The 16,633-nt window shown below is 40.0% G+C and overlaps 3 protein-coding genes and 1 pseudogene across 3 annotated transcripts; 2 read left to right on the top strand and 2 right to left on the bottom strand.

Annotated features, from left to right (window-relative positions):
* Positions 1 to 5,198: 5,198 nt before the first annotated feature.
* Positions 5,199 to 5,977, bottom strand: LOC121794720. The gene has a single exon (XM_042193008.1). The coding sequence runs from the start codon at positions 5,827 to 5,829 to the stop codon at positions 5,452 to 5,454; it is 378 nt and encodes a 125-aa protein (XP_042048942.1). The 5' UTR covers positions 5,830 to 5,977; the 3' UTR covers positions 5,199 to 5,451.
* Positions 5,978 to 8,155: 2,178 nt separating this feature from the next.
* On the top strand, positions 8,156 to 9,516 carry LOC121794718 (glucan endo-1,3-beta-glucosidase-like). Its single transcript, XM_042193006.1, has 2 exons — positions 8,156 to 8,370; positions 8,454 to 9,516. Exons 1-2 carry the CDS (start codon positions 8,310 to 8,312, stop codon positions 9,416 to 9,418), a joined length of 1,026 nt encoding a protein of 341 aa, XP_042048940.1. The 5' UTR covers positions 8,156 to 8,309; the 3' UTR covers positions 9,419 to 9,516.
* An 826-nt stretch (positions 9,517 to 10,342) lies between these two features.
* LOC121794717 lies at positions 10,343 to 12,805 on the top strand (annotated as a pseudogene).
* On the bottom strand, positions 12,565 to 16,306 carry LOC121794719 (carbonic anhydrase 2-like). Its single transcript, XM_042193007.1, has 9 exons — positions 16,198 to 16,306; positions 15,699 to 15,764; positions 15,323 to 15,469; positions 14,832 to 14,880; positions 14,626 to 14,742; positions 14,446 to 14,499; positions 13,490 to 13,575; positions 13,079 to 13,184; positions 12,565 to 12,971 (listed from the first exon to the last, which is right to left on the bottom strand). The coding sequence occupies exons 2-9, from the start codon at positions 15,749 to 15,751 to the stop codon at positions 12,807 to 12,809; spliced, it is 777 nt and encodes a 258-aa protein (XP_042048941.1). The 5' UTR covers positions 15,752 to 15,764; positions 16,198 to 16,306; the 3' UTR covers positions 12,565 to 12,806.
* Positions 16,307 to 16,633: the final 327 nt, after the last annotated feature.

Raw genomic sequence — 16,633 nt, 5'->3', positions numbered from 1 at the left:
TTTCTTTTCATGGTATCAGAGCGGGCCCAAGTCGATGATGGTTTTCTCTTTATCTCTTATCTACCTCACGAGTGGAAGACCGATGTCCTTTCCGGCCCACATCGATGATGGTTTCTCTTGCATTGCCTACCCACGTGATGGAAGACCGATGTCCTTTCCGGCCCACACGTGAGGGGGCGTGTTAAATTCTCTAAATTCTATCTCACATCGACTTGGTGAAGATCTCATCTAATCTATATAAGTGTGGATAACCCTTCCCCTTATGAGGCCTTTTAGGGGGTGAGTGGCCCATTTCTAATATGGTATCAGAGCAGGATCCTTGTGATCTTGTCTCTATACTCCTTTTCTTTTCTTGTTTGTTTTTGACAAATGGCAAGCTCCGGTTCAACAAATGGAGGAGCTGTTCAGAGCCAAGGAGCTCAACCCATATATGCGCAGCTTCCACCGATTTCAGTGAAGTTAAATGATTCCAATTTCTTGATGTGGCAACAGCAGGTAGATGTCACAGCCTATGGATATGGCCTTGAAGGTTATTTGAATGGTGAGAAGCAACCTCCACCTCAAACCATATTCATTGCAGAAGGAGAAGGAGGATCCATCACTGCAAATGAAGATTTCGTCGCCTGGCAAAGGCAAGACAGAAGAGTGGCGGCCTGGCTTCTTTCTTCTCTATCAGAAGGAGCACTTGGCCTTGTTGTTGGACTAAGATCTTCAAGGGACATCTGGAATGCCCTTGAAACCAATTTTGCCAGCCGATCCACTGCGAAGATTATGCAATATAGGCAGATGATGCAAAATCAAAGGAAAGATTCACTCACTATGAGTGAGTATATTGGTAAGATGAGAAATTATTTTGATCTACTAGGATCTGTGGGATGTAGAGTGTCAGAGGATGAGCAAGTCATGCACATTCTTGGAGGTCTTGGGCAAGAATATGACCCGGCGGTGTGTGCTGTAAGTTCAAGGTCTGATTCTTGGAGCCTCGGAGATGCCACTGCCTTCTTGCTAACTTTTGAGTCTCGGATAGAGACTACAAGATCTCACTCTTCCAGCTCAGAAGGATCACAGCCTTCTCTCAATCTGATGCAGCAGACAAATCAGAAAAGAGATTTCAATCCCTACAACTCTAGCTCCAATCCAAGAAGTGGCAGAGGTGGTTCAAGGAACCAAAGAGGAGGAAGAGGAGGCAGAGGTTTCGGTAGAGGAAACAATAAAGTAGTCTGCCAGTTGTGTGATAAACCTGGGCATAGTGCAGCCAAATGTTGGCATCGGTTCGAGCAGAATTACTCACCTCCACAGCCGCAACCTCAGTTAAGAGGAAACTCTCAAAGTCAACAGCATCAAGGGTATTTCAACCCCTCAGCACATCTGGTTCAGGCAGCCACAGCAAGGCCTCCTCCATCTTTAAATTCTGCTACTGCATCAGAGTTTGGATTTGAACCAGGTACTTCAACAAGCTGGTCTCCGGACTCCGGAGCAACTCATCACGTGTCTGGAGATCTTAGCAATCTCAACACTAGCTCGGAGTATACTGGAGGTAAGAGGCTTCTACTCGGGAATGGATCTTCTGTATCTATATCTAACATTGGTGAATCAGAATTGAAACCTCATTGTGATTTTTCCAGAAAACTAGCATTGAAGAATCTCTTGCATGTTCCTAGTATAACCAAGAACCTTCTTAGTGTATCTAAGTTTGCTAGAGATAATTGTGTCTTCTTTGAATTTCATCCTGACCTTTGTTTTGTCAAGGATCTGGAAACCCGGGAAACCGTGCTCAAGGGAGTTTTTAACAAGGGACTATACCACTTTCTAGTTGACCACTCACCAATCAAGAGAAGCCATAGCTCCAACATTCCAGCCGTTCCTTTTCCTTCTTCATTCAATCAAGGCAATCCAGCCGTCTACTCTGTTAGTTCAGCCATTCCAGCTCATAGTGATAATCTGAATCATAATGTTAACCTTGAATTATCCTTGTGGCATAATAGATTAGGACACCCTACTTTTGATGTTGTTAAGAGTGTCCTCAAGAGCTGTAATCTTTCTGCAAGTTCAATCAATGAAAATCAATTGTGCCATTCATGTTGTGTATCTAAGGCTCATAGACTCCCTTATCATGCTTCTGAATCTGAGGTTCATTCACCTCTAGAGCTTGTGCACTCTGATCTGTGGGGACCATCCCCTGTAACTTCGAGAAATGGATTCAAGTACTATGTCTCTTTTGTTGATCATTTTACAAGGTTTACATGGATATACTTGTTAAAGGCTAAAAGTGCTGTTATGGATGTTTTTAAATTGTTCAAATCATCATCAGAAAATACTCTGGGAACCAAAATCAAATGCCTACAGTCTGACTGGGGTGGGGAGTATCAAGGCTTGAACTCTTTTCTCAAGCAAAGTGGCATATCTCACAGAGTTTCATGCCCCTATACTCCTCAGCAAAATGGTTTGGCTGAGAGAAAACATAGGCACATTGTTGAAACAGGTCTTGCCCTCCTAACACAAGCTTCTCTTCCAATTTATTTTTGGGATGATGCCTTTGTCTCTGCGGTTTTCTTGATCAATAGAATGCCATCTAAGGTGATTGGAGACATATCTCCATTTCAGAAGTTGATGTTAAAAAGACCTGACTATTCTGCCTTGAGGGTGTTTGGATGCTTGTGCTATCCCTTGGTTAGACCATACAATAATCACAAGCTAGAAGGCAGGTCAGAAAAATCTGTTTTTCTGGGATATAGTGGATCACACAAGGGGTACAAGGCTCTTCTTCCAGATGGAAGAGTCATCATTTCCAGAGATGTTATCTTTGATGAGAAAATCTTTCCTTACTCATCCATTTTTCCCGCTGAAACTTTGAATGATTCCACTATTGCTCCACTTTTTTCTGCAGCTCCTGTTGTGGAGAGTCAACGAGCTAGCACATCTGTTGCTCCAGTGCTCTCTCCTGATGATAATCTTTCTCCACCTTCTTCACCTCCTGGTTTTCTTCATGACACAGGTGGTCAAGGCTTGTCTTCAACTGCTGATACAACTACTGAATCTGTCTTGGGTACTCAACAAGTGGTTGCAGCTCCAGTTGTTTCTATGGATGATACAAATGTCACCAGCAAGCATCACATGACTACAAGGTCTAAGGCAGGTATTTTTAAGCCTAAGCTTTATAATGTTCTTGTCACCTCACACTATACTCCAAAGTCAGCTTCAGAAGCTCTTATCCTTCCACTTTGGAAAGCTGCTATGGAAGCTGAATACTTAGCTCTCCTTAAGAATAGAACCTGGTTGTTAACAACTCTTCCACCTGGGAAAAATCTTGTGGGGTGCACTTGGATTTTTAAGCTAAAACTTCACCTCTCTGGAGAGATAGCTAGGCACAAGGCTAGGCTTGTTGCACAAGGTTTCTCACAGCAGCCCGGCTTTGATTTCACTGAAACCTTTAGCCCGGTAGTGAAGCCAGCCACCATCAGGCTGATCCTAACTATTGCTGTGAGTTGTGGCTGGGGAATTACTCATTTAGATGTGAACAATGCTTTTCTTAATGGAGAGTTGAAAGAGGATATATACATGAGGCAGCCTCAGGGATTTGAGCAGGGTGGTTCACATCTTGTTTGCAAGCTGAACAAAGCTATCTACGGGCTTAAGCAAGCTTCAAGGGCTTGGTTCTTCACTATACACTCTGTACTCATTTCTCTAGGATTCACTCAATCCAGAGCAGATGCCTCTATGTTCATTAGAAAGTCAGAATCAGAGACCATTTATATCTTGATTTATGTGGATGATATGCTTGTCACAGGCAGTTGTCCTAACACTATAAAAAGTGTCATTTCTCAGCTTAATACTCATTTTTCTCTTAAAGACCTTGGTGAAGTCAGCCTTTTTCTTGGAGTTGAGGTTGTTAGAACTGACTTTGGTTTGCATCTTTGTCAGTCAACTTATATCAGGGATCTTCTGAAGAAGGCCAACATGTCTGGAGCTAAGGGCTGTCCTACACCCATGATTTCCACTTGTGAACTCAGCAAGATTATTGGTGAGCCTGTATCTAATGCTAAGCTTTATAGGAGTATCGTGGGTGCTCTCCAATATGCTGCTATCACCCGGCCCGACATCAATTATGCTGTAAACAAAGTTAGTCAATATATGGCTTTCCCTCTTGATCCTCATTGGAAAGCTGTTAAGAGGATATTGAGGTATCTTTCAGGCACCATAGATTATGGGATTCAAATTCAAGTATCGAATGGACTTCTCTCTGCATTTTCTGATTCTGACTGGGCCTCAGACATTGATGATAGAAGGTCGACCACTGGTTTTTGCACGTATTTTGGGAGAAGTCTCATATCATGGTGTGTCAAGAAACAAACCGTCGTGGCTCGTTCCAGTACAGAAGCTGAGTACAGGAGTTTAGCTCACACCGCTGCTGAGGTTGCTTGGCTCCACTCAACACTGCATGAGCTGAAACTACCTATTAAATCTGCTCCAGTCATATGGGTTGATAATCTCAGTGCTATTGCTCTTGCATCCAACCCCGTTTTGCATGCTAGAACCAAGCACATTGAACTTGATGTTCATTTTGTTAGAGACAAGGTTTTAAACAAGGATTTAGATCTGCGGCATGTTCCTACACAGGATCAAATAGCGGACATATTTACTAAGCCTCTAAGTCTGCAACCTTTCATGAAGCTAAGAGAAAAACTCGGCGTAGTTTCTCTAGCCTCCCTCAGGTTGAGGGGGGATGTTAGAAGTGTTGAGATTGAACGTCCGAGTTCGTCCTCGGCTCCGCACTCTGCAGTCCGTCCGAGTTCGTCCTCGGCTCCGCACTCTGCAGTTCGTCCGAGTTCGGTTATGAGCCGAGAAGGGAGTTCGGTTATGAGCCGAGAAGGGAGTTCGGCTGGAAAGAAAGATGCACGCCGGAGTTCGGTTATGAGCCGAGAAGGGAGTTCGGCATCATGTCCAGCTGTTGCTTATAAAGCATGGGACCACTCCCGTACGTTCAAGGACGTGTTGCTACAAGGAATGAGGAGCACGGCAGTTTGTTAGGATTAGATTCTTAAGTGTGTTTAGTTGTGTAATCAGAATTGTTTGAGAGATCTAGATTGTTCCATACTCTAGTATATATAGCTGCTTGTATTCAATATCAACAAATCAATGAAACAGTAGCCTTCAGATTCTCATTCTATTCTCGGATATCTTTATTCTTGCTTTCACAATTATGGCTTTGTGTCTTTCTTTTCAGTACTTACTCCGTAATTCCTTAAAACCCTTCATATACATTCATTAAACTTTGACCATTCTTTGGAAATTTAGTCCACAACTTGCACAAAGACACTTGAAAACTAATTAAGCCAGAACTTAACCATGAGATTTTGAAACCCAAAATAATACCAGTACTTCTACTACTATAATAGTAGTACTACCACCAAGTATACCCCCTGCCCATGCGCATCCAATCACTATTAAAATTTAAACATTGTTTGAAAATCTGATATCTACTGGTTTATTATGTCCCCCATTTTGATGCGGCTGCTTCGGCTTCCCTCCTCCATTCTTTGGCGGCATTCTCTTATCAAATCCGAATTCGATATCCAAGGGTTTCTGCTTAGACTCCCACTCTTTAGGGAGGCCCTTGCTCCCCTTGGCCGGGTGGTCGTGCTCCGCCTTCTTCTTCTTCGTGTGGTGGCTCCGCTTGCTGCTTAGCCGCCCCAACACGCACGCCACCGCCGATATCACCACAATCACAGCCAACACCGCAAAAACTGGCCCGAACGAGCCGTTGGAGCGCGAAGGGCTTGCTTGATCAGTCATCTCTGGATTTGGATATGCATCAATTGGTTGTGACATTTTTTTTAATATTGAACTATTTTGGTAGAAGCAAGGAATTATGGTTTTTGGAGAGAGAGAGAGGAGTGAAACAAGAATGTGATGGAGTGAGGAGGTGGTTTTATGCAAGATTGTAATGAGAGGGGAAGTTTGAATTCAAAAGGAAGGGCTTTTCTTTAATAAAGGGAGTGACAACTAAAGATATATTCTCGTTGTCGCTTTTTTTTTTTTTTTTGTGAGTTTGATTGGTTTTGTAGCTTAGTGAGGAGAGAAAGAAATATTTTGGCTCCTTTAAAACATCACAATAATCTATGAAAGATATGGGAGGAACATCTTGTGAGAGCTTTTGCTTTTTTTGTTGGTTTGAACAATTGTTGGAAATTGACACATCGCTATTGCTTTCATCAATGTGTATACAGACCAAGTTTTCCCATTGCTAAAGCATCTTTCACATATCTGTGTTTTTAGCTTGTGTTTTTTTAATTATCAGGTACAAAATTATTACTAGCATTATTATTATAAGTAATTAGGAGTATTACTTAAAGATTTATTGAAGTGGAAATATATTTGTGGTAGTAAGACAATTAATTATCTCATTAGCATGCTGGCCTTTCCTATAGTACTATGATTCAAAGTTTTGATAGAGTTTTGTTCAATAATGATGGAAATTCGTGAAAATATAGGTACTAACAAACATTACAAACTAAATCTTAAAAAAATACTGTATTGGTAAGATGTAACTTAAACATTTGATCTCAAAAATACTACTAGTATCAGTACTAATCTAATACTACACCTCATGTAGAAAAGAACCTATTTGATCATTAAATAATAGTACTAGCTAGTACTATCTAATATCTTGATCTAGAAAAGGAAATAAAATTATTGAAACAATAGTACTCCCTTCGTCCCGGATAATTTGTCTCATTTTTCTATTTCGATCCGTCCCACATAATTTGTCACATTTCACTTTTACCATTTTTTATAGTGGACCACATATTCCACTAACTCATTCATACTCACATTTTACTATAAAACTAATATATAAAAGTAGGACCCGCATTCCACTAACTTTTTCAACTCACTTTTCATTACATTTCTTAAAATCCGTGCCCGGTCAAAGTGAGACGAATTATCCGGGACTGAGGGAGTACATGATAAAACAAAGTTTTAAGAATCATGACAGTGCAAATATCATGTCGAGTGCCCCGATAAACTATTCGATGCTTTATTTGTTTTTTATCTTTGTTTTTATTGCTTTTGTTAGGGTAGGGCACGATGGCGTGCAATTATTACTAGAAATATTCTAATGGTACTGTAGATTGATGAGAAAAGAAATATTTTTATATCAATCAATAATTCTTACTACAGATCCCACTTTAGATCCATCAACCCATAAAAAATCCGCAATCATTATAGTGATCGATATAATTATAAGATTAATTCTTCTGTTCAATAACGCAATAATGGGGAGATTTTTCATGTTTAATTAACTGATTAAGTCATTTTATCCACTCTAATAATGATGAAGCTCAATTATTATATGGCTTGATTTTTTACTTTTTACTTCTTCAATTTATTATGATTATTTTGGGCTGGAGCCCAATAATGATTCAAAAGTGCTAAAAGTTATCACTGGAAACATACCACGCTTTTGGCGATTATTGTTTCCACCATCAAACTGATCATTACTTAAGACTTCCACTACCACCAACATTTGTTACCTACATTTTAATATTATAATTTTATGTATATTCTTCGACTTCTCATAATATTAAATGACATAATTATTATATAGCTTAAATTAGTTGGATTCGAGTTTAATTGCTATGATTAATGGAATTATGTCCGTGAGACATGGATTAGTGGTTTAGAGGGCCAAATAAAGATGTGAAGTTTACTTGTAATGAAACAGGAAAAAAGCTGAAGCGAATATTAGTAGTATATGCAGAGGGTAAGTAAGCCCAACCTCCTCGAGATCACCTACCAATTTTTTCTGTCCAAATCCTATAATAAGACAGATTTTGATGCAAAAAAATAAAACACCAAAAGCAGTGTCCCACTGTCTTCTTCAGGCAATACAAGTACTAATATGCCCAGTCGATAAACCAAAATTTTCTAAAAATAAAATCGAACCGAACCAAAATCCAAAAAATAACCGAATCAAATTTCAAAATTCGATCGGGTTTCGATTCGGTTTTCGATTTTTTTTGCTCACTCTTACTAACAGAGCATATACAAATTAATTCACATAGTACTATTATGTTATCATTTGCAAATGGCGTAATAAACTTGGCTGGGTCTGTTCAACTGTATTTTGAGAAACATTAACAAAGTTCTACCAACTCAAGATGATGAACTTAAAAATGCAGTTCATCAATCTTAAACACGATCACAGAAACATAAAACTAGACCAGAATCAAACCAAAACATCACAAAAAACACTCCATATATAACGATCAAAATCATGCCATCAACAATTGTATCCATCTGTCAAGAAAATGAAAACCACACATAGCATCCTCCTAATCTCTCTCCTCTCCCTCTCTCCCCTGCTTACAGGTTTGCATCAAACACCACTTTCCACAACTAGTTAATTTCACATTATAAACCCTAATCATGGCCTAATTATTTTTCATTTGCAGGGGCCGCACCGGTCGGAGTATGCTACGGCAGGGTTGCCGCCGACCTCCCGCCGCCCGCCTCCGTGATCGGCCTCCTCAACTCCAACGGCATATCAAGAATCCGCCTCTTCAACCCTGACCCCGCCGCCCTGGCCCCCTTCTCCGGCACCGGAATCGAGCTCACCATCGGCGTCCCCAACGAAATCCTCCCCACACTCGCCAATGGCACCGTCGCCGCCTCTCTCGATTGGCTCCAATCCAACATCTTCTCACACATCGCACCCTCTCAACTCCGATACTTAGCCGTCGGAAACGAGGTCTTGCAAAAAGATCCATTCTACACCCCTTTCATCGTCCCCGCAATCCTCAACATTCACCAAGCCCTTCAAATATTAGGGCTAAACGACATCGTTAGGGTTTCATCGTCCCACGCAGCAACGATTTTATCCACTTCTTACCCTCCTTCAACCGGCGCTTTCCACAATGATGTGAAACCGGCTTTGATCCCTCTCCTTCAGTTCTTGCGCGATACTAATTCGCCATTGATGGTCAACATTTACCCTTTTTTCACCTACGTTGAGAATGATCATCAGCATGTGACGTTGGAGTATGCTACTTTTAGGTCGTCGGAGGTTGAGATGGATGGGGGGTTGGCCTACGATAACATGTTTGATTCGGCGGTGGATGCGTTCGTGTACGCGATGGAGAGGGAGGGGTTTGAGGGGATTCCGGTGGTGGTGACGGAGACAGGGTGGCCGACGGGAGGAGGAGACGGGGGCTCGGCGGAGAATGCGTTTGCTTATAATGGGAATGTGGTGAGGAGGGCGTTGGGGGATGTTGGGACGCCCAAGAGGCCGGGTGTTGGGGTGGAGGTTTTCTTGTTTGATTTGTTTGATGAGGATGGCAAGACTGGGACTGAGTATGAGAAGCATTTTGGGATTTTTGGGATTGATGGAAATAAGGCTTATGATATTAGGTTTAATTAGCTACATTTGTTGTTATCTCACTTACTTTTATTGTATCATGAAACCCCTATGTGGAATGATGAAACTTAATCTATAATAGGTGAATTCTAGTCTTGAAATTGCATGTCACCTCACATGTAAATATAAATGCAGTTTGATGGTTTAAAACACTCCATTTACAAGCTAAAACGCAGAGGCCTTGAAATTTACAATAAACGAACATTTAAGTTAAATGGGATTAGCTCGTTGGCCCAATGTATATTGGGCCTTCAACTACGAGGAAGCCCAATAACACGCATTAATAAAGAAAGAAAGAAAGAAGCAAGAAGAAGAAGAAAGCAACGAAGACAAAAATTGCCGAGCATTTTCACATGTCACGCGACACATGTTGATTTCTCAAAATTGAATTTGTTATGTTGTGAAGATTGTTCTACTAAAAAAAGCAAAGAAATCCCACTTTCAATAAATACAGTATGGCTTCAGCTCGTTTTTTTTGGGATTCTTGGAGCAGATTGTTGAAGGTGATCGGCATTCCCTCAGCTTAATTTCTACCACCGTAACTGTTTAGGGTAAAAAATTGCATCCTGAATATGTGTACTCTGTTGATGAATTCTAGCTGACTGGGCCGTGATTTATTTTTTATGATTGCGGTTTCTTTCCAATTTTTCCATTGTTGGGTTTATTAACTTTATATCGCTAACTTATCTGAAGAGTGGAAGTTCAGTTCTTGACTTTACTATAAGCACATTGTTTTTGTTGCAGTGGCTTGGTTTTAAACCATTCAAGAAGACTTGCAAGAAACAACAAAGAACAATTTTGGGTTTAGAGAGGCAAATGGAAGCCTGGAAACAAAATCAAGAGTGCGTGGAGCGTCCTCCATATACAAAGGTGAAAAAAGTTTGGAGATTGAATCCCCATGTTATTACAATATGGTTTAATGTTTGTGTTAATAGAGAACAGTTGCTATTATTAACTATTTGGACTTAAGGATGTGCTACTGATCTTTGTTTTTTAAATTATGTACTTTCTTGAATCTTGCTATTTGAATTTTTCCATAAAGCTCTGCGTTACACCAAAACAGAGAAGAACTAACCATCCGTAAGGACAGGTTTATATTTCTCCCATAGGACATGTTTTAGCTCTATAGTTGTCTTTCAAAAACATGAGTAGTTTTCGTTGTAGTTCGTAATACTTGTTGTTGTTCCCGTCATGAAGTTCTAACAGACAAGCTCAGGATGAAGAGCTATGGCCCCCTTCAAGCTCAGTTCTGTGGGGGAGTACGTCACTTGCAGCAATGGCAGAGGAAGAATTGCATCGATAGTCCTGAATAATCACTAGAAAGACCACTGAAAAGGTCGATCTCTCTGATTTGCTAGCTGAATCAGGCAATGCAGATGACGGAAAAACTAGCAAAATTCAACAATGGTATGTGTATAACATGAAAGAGAGATGGGCAATCAGGACAAACACTGCAAGCCTTTCCCATAATTTCAAAGTTCTTTAGAATTCAATGTTCACTATGTTACCATGTTTTTAGGTTAAAATTGCTCGATTAAACAGCATGGTTTTGTACATTTTTTTCTACTCCATTGAGAAATAGTATGTCTAAATACGTGTTGAATTGGCAAAAATTAGTAATGTGGGGTTGTTCTAGAACGTACCAGAATGTGGACCTCTGAATGAATGCCACATATTGAGAAACCCAAAAATGAGATGATATAAAAACATGATGTTGAAAATGATGAGTTGGTAATTCAGTTGGTGCCATGGATTCAATCCTCTCCTCCTCCACCACTTTCCAACTGAGAAACCCCCTTCTCTCCCTCCACCAAACTCCATTATTGTCCTCCAAATTCACCATAAACAGGCTCAACAAATCACAAAGAGCCTTATCCTCTCCTCACCAGCCTCTCAGAATATCTGCAGCTTCACAATCTGCTGCCACGGCTTCTTCCTTCGTGCCATCTGAAATGAAGGCATGGTCCTACTCCGAGTATGGTGGCGTCGACGTGTTGAAGCTTGACAACAATGTCGCAGTCCCTGAGATCAAGGAGGACCAGGTTCTGATCAAAGTGGTTGCCGCTGCTCTCAACCCTGTCGATTCCAAAAGGCGAGCTGGCAAATTCAAGGCCACTGATTCGCCTCTTCCGGTAACTCTCCTTTCCCCTTTTGGAAACTAGCATGATTCTGTTTCTGCTTGTTGATAGTTAAACATAGATTGATAATTTGTTCATCCAAATGCATATTAGACTGTTCCGGGGTATGATGTTGCTGGAGTGGTGGTGAAAGTAGGGAAGGAAGTTAAGGATTTGAAGGAATGCAGATGTGAGTGAGAAAACCTTGGAGGGGCCTAAACAGTTTGGATCCTTAGGGGAGTACACCGCCGTCGAGGAGAAACTGGTTGCTCTTAAGCCCAAAAACATTGGATTTGCAGAGGCAGCTTCCCTCCCTCTTGCACTTGAGACTGCCTATGAAGGCCTTGAAAGAGCTGCATTTTCCCAGGGCAAATCCATTCTTGTTCTTGGCGGAGCCGGTGGCGTCGGATCCCTCGTCATACAGGTAGTGATGAGAGCAGCGAAATTGTGTTCATGAAATGTGCCTAACTCTCTCTTCTTCTCCTATCAGTTGGCGAAGCAAGTGTTTGGCGCTTCGAAAGTGGCTGCTACTGCTAGCACACCAAAGCTGGATCTTCTCAGAAGCTTAGGAGCTGATTTGGCTATCGACTACACTAAACAAAACTTTGAAAACTTGCCGGACAAATTCGATCTAGTTTTCGACACAGTTGGTAAGATAACATAGCTAAAAATGGATGTCTCAAAGTAAAATGGTGATTGCTGATGTGGGAAATGGGAACAGGGCAAGGTGATAGGGCTGTTAAGGCGTTGAAGGAAGGTGGGAGCGCTGTCGTCCTAACTGGCCCGGCCGGGCCACCCGGTTTTAGGTTTGTGATAACTTCGACAGGAGAGACCCTGAAGAAGCTAAATCCTTATTTGGAGAGTGGGAAGCTCAAGGCCATTGTGGATCCTAAGGGGCCATTCCCTTTTGACAAGGTTCATGAAGCTTTCTCGTATCTGGAAACCGGTCGTGCTACTGGAAAGGTTGTCATATATCCTATTCCTTAGATTAATATATAATCAAAATCACAACAGTTATAAGAATAGAGAACATTAACTTTCACATGCCTTTTTGGCCATTTCAATAAGGGAAAGGTTGGTATTGTTCAAAATACAAGTCACTTCACACAATGCACACGCTTGCAAGGTTTCGAGACCTTGGCTATATATATAACGGAAATACCAAAAAAAAATGTAGAAAGTAACCTCATTTTACAGTGAAGAGACCAGACCTTATTCAGTGGCGATGAAATGCCAGTAATATACAAAAAAGCATGAATTAAAGTTGGTATGGCTCATAGTGAGAGAGAAGGGGAGAGGTTGAAGTCGAGATTCCAGAGCTCGAATGCGCAGTTGACAAAGTCGTAGTGGCCTCCCATAAGCGACAGAGTTTTTTTCACCACACCTTCCCTCACAAAGGGATATGTTAATAGGTTCCCCAGAGACACATTCACTGCCTCCTGTTCATCATCATCATCATCATCACCATAACCAGTTTATATATATCAGATTCTTTTTTTTCTTGCATTATATCAAAGCATCGAATGACTGGTTGAGGATTCGTTACCTTCTCCAGATGAGTGCATTGTTCGCCGAAATCCAAGTCTTTACATTCGGTCCGCACCTTCGCCTTAGCCACCTTACAGATGTTCACCCACTCTTCTATGAAATCACTACAACCATTTGCAGAAAAAAATACAGTAAGACACAACAAAATTTCCATTCTTGTAAGTTGTAACTAACGACCATTTTCCAGTCTTGTAACTAATGGTGAAATTAACACAAAATGCAGGATGAAATTAAAGTACAAAAGTATGCAACAAAGACAATAGAATAAGACATGAGGCAAGATTGCAATAAAAAAAAAGGATAAGAAGCATAAAATAAGCACATTCCAAGTACAAGTAGTGATACTTTTGTATGAGTCATTGTAATAAAATAACAAAGGGATGTGAAGGGAACATAGCAGAATACTAACCTTTGCATGGTCCCATCATCAGGGATGGACATGAGGCCCTTTATCCCTCCACAACAGCTGTGTCCAATCACTAATATATTCTCCACCTAACATTACAAATTTCTTCTAGTCAATAAAAATCACATGTATCAAGGAATAAATACTAAAGTAAACATTTTTTCAACTAATAAAATGACTCATTTGGCGTTGTCTACATTAGTCAAATTAAATCATTGAACAAAGTAATGATTATGAGGATGAGGAATCTATTCCCAGCTAGTTCAACATGCGTGAGCACCTTCTTTGGTGAAGGGTACGAAAAGTACTGGCATATGATTACTGAATATTGATTAGTTTATGCGATTTAATTCAGAATATACCTAAAACTATTTACTTGATCACCCTTTAACTATAAGATGGATCTTCCTTTTTCTTAAAGAGAATGTGAAGCTGTTTAGTACTGATTCCCACAGCCAAATTTAAGTTTTGATTGGAAATTATGACTATTTGACTTCCACATTAAGGAACACTTTATCCTAAAGGAGAAAACAACACTAGCAAAAAAGTCTTTGTGGAATTAGGTTGTCCTGTGGCTGAGAAAGTGGCACATATATATTAAGAAGTTTGTGGTATATGTCTGCAGAATTTTTCATCTTTCCACATATACTAACCACAACTTTTACTTTTGATTATCAACTTATTTAGTTATAGATAAGCACGTACAAATAATTGTTGACACCAAGAAGAATTAAGGTTTATCTACCAAAAAAAAGTAGACAAACTTTATGATTTTTGCAACTTAATCCAAAATTTTAATTTAGCTGTACGTAGCAATTCTATACTCTTGCAAATTGATACACAAATATTGAGATGGCCTGTATACTTGATTGAAAGACGCATCTTTCTAAGTTAATTGACTCCAGTATTAAAAGTTTTGAAGTAAAATTAAAATATAAAAAGTAAAGAATAATAACCACCTTCAGATGAATCACTGCGTATTCAATTGCAGCCCCCATCCCTGAATATTTCTTCTGCAACGTATAAATATTAACCATGGTTAGCTTACTTGGAAAAGCATGACGAATAAATAGATAAAGACACTTCAGTACTTTATTAAAGATTTAAAAGTGGTATTATTATTTGGGTTTGGTGTTTACCTGATCATAGGGTGGAACCATGCTAGCAATGTTTCGCACCATAAAAGCCTCACCAGGTTGGAAATTCAATATGTGCGAAGGGCATACTCGCGAATCAGAGCAAGCAAATACCAAAAACTGCGTTTATTCATTACATCAAATTTTAAATTGTAAACTATCAAATAATCCTGTCTTGTTGTATACATTAATTTTGATCTTGTGATTACCTTTGGACTTTGGGTTTTGGACAGTTCCTCGTACAAAGCAGGATTTTTCCTATGGTTAAATCAGAACAAATTTGAGTTTAATGGTGCTAGTAAAATAAAAACTAGACATGGTAGCATGCCAAATGACGTATCACAAAGGGAATTAACGAGGAAGTTGATTGTAATTACGATAAAAAAAAATGACTAATGCTTATCACTACTTGCTGCACCTATAAATTATTGGCGCAAATGAAGGAGGACCACTTATTTCCCACTTGAATCAATCCCATCAAAATAGTGGAAAGATCCCATCTAATCAATGCTTATAAACATCATGCATCATCACGTCCTAATAAAAAATGTACTATCTAAATACTAACCTAACTAAAAATAGGGTTAACGCCGTAAATTAACATCTCCAAGAATCTCGCAGTTTTTTTTTATGAATTATGCTTTAAAACGCATTTAATTTCCATCTTGTCCTCTAACATCTGAAATGAAAGTCAACATACTCGTAATTCTCCTTCTTGAAATGCTCGAACCCGGCCTGAATCCTGGCAACCGGGTCGAAGCCCGCCTTTGAGGCTGCCGCGCCTGAGAGCTCCGTCATCAGCTTCTTAACCTTGGCCGCTGCTGCACCTTCCAATTCGCCGTTCTCACTGGAGGAAATAAAAAAAAGCAGTAAGGGTGGGGGCCCAGGGATGAATCATGACAATTCCATGACACCACTAAATGGGTCCTAGAAAACAGTTAAAATGAAATTCCTCATGATTTATAGGCCGACTAATCAGGCGTAGAAGATGATAGCTTCATCTGCCTCGGGAAAGGCGAAATTTGGTTTTCTGGTGGGGGAATCCCGAGGGCAGATTCGGAAAGAGAATTGAATACCTCAGAAGCTTCTTAAGTCCTGCGATGGCTTCCTCGTATACCTCCAAAGCCATTTCACTCTCTTTTCTGCACAAAACAAAAAATGTCCAGAATTTATCTAAAAATACATCGTCATCATCAAAAAAACTTGCCTAAATTCGCCAATTTTAGCTCCAAAAAGAATCACAGGTAGGTCAAATCGAAATTAAGAAATCTGCTGGAATATAGATTTTGTATTCAACCATATAAGTAAGTCCATGGCCTCTGATCACAATGATCCGCCCAAAAAACATGCTAAGCATCTAGCTAATTTTGAAAATTGTTGTTTCTAGATTGTTTCTCCCCAAAACAACAATTATAACTCAGAAAAAAAGAGAGATCGCATGCTGGATGTTGGTTTCACGGTGTCAGAATTAAAAATAAATGGAAAGGAATGGAGGTAGCAATTGGAAGAAAGAAGAGGGAAAAAAGAGGGGGAATAATGAATTGTGGGGGAGGGGATGATGATGATGATACGAACCTTTTTCGCCTGAGAAATCTTTTGTCTCTGACTGGGAATAAACCAATGCGTCCTAAAGGCCAGGCTGATCTTGTTCTATTATAGCAGTGCCGGAAGTAACCATGGTTAGATGATGCCTAACCGTGGTTAGTGAGAGATGACTGAATATTCAACGCAGCAGTATGGAAGTATGGATGGATGGCGCACATCAAAGCGTGTGGGAGTGGACCGACTCACCCTTTTTCTCATTTTTTTCCTCTTTCTAATTACATTTTCCTAATCTCGATTGCTTTCTATATTTGTTCACTCTATATTATGCTGACTACTATACTAATATGTGTATTTTGTAAAGTCTCATTAAATCTGGTCGCTCGGTTAATAAAATCTGACAAACTGCTCAAACAGTTACGAGGATGATAATTTACGGATTCACTCATCCTTAATTACAATTCATTGA

This window comes from Salvia splendens, chromosome 3 (assembly GCF_004379255.2).
Source record: "Salvia splendens isolate huo1 chromosome 3, SspV2, whole genome shotgun sequence".
Lineage (NCBI taxonomy): Eukaryota > Viridiplantae > Streptophyta > Magnoliopsida > Lamiales > Lamiaceae > Salvia > Salvia splendens.
This window is presented reverse-complemented; position numbering and strand designations above follow the sequence as displayed.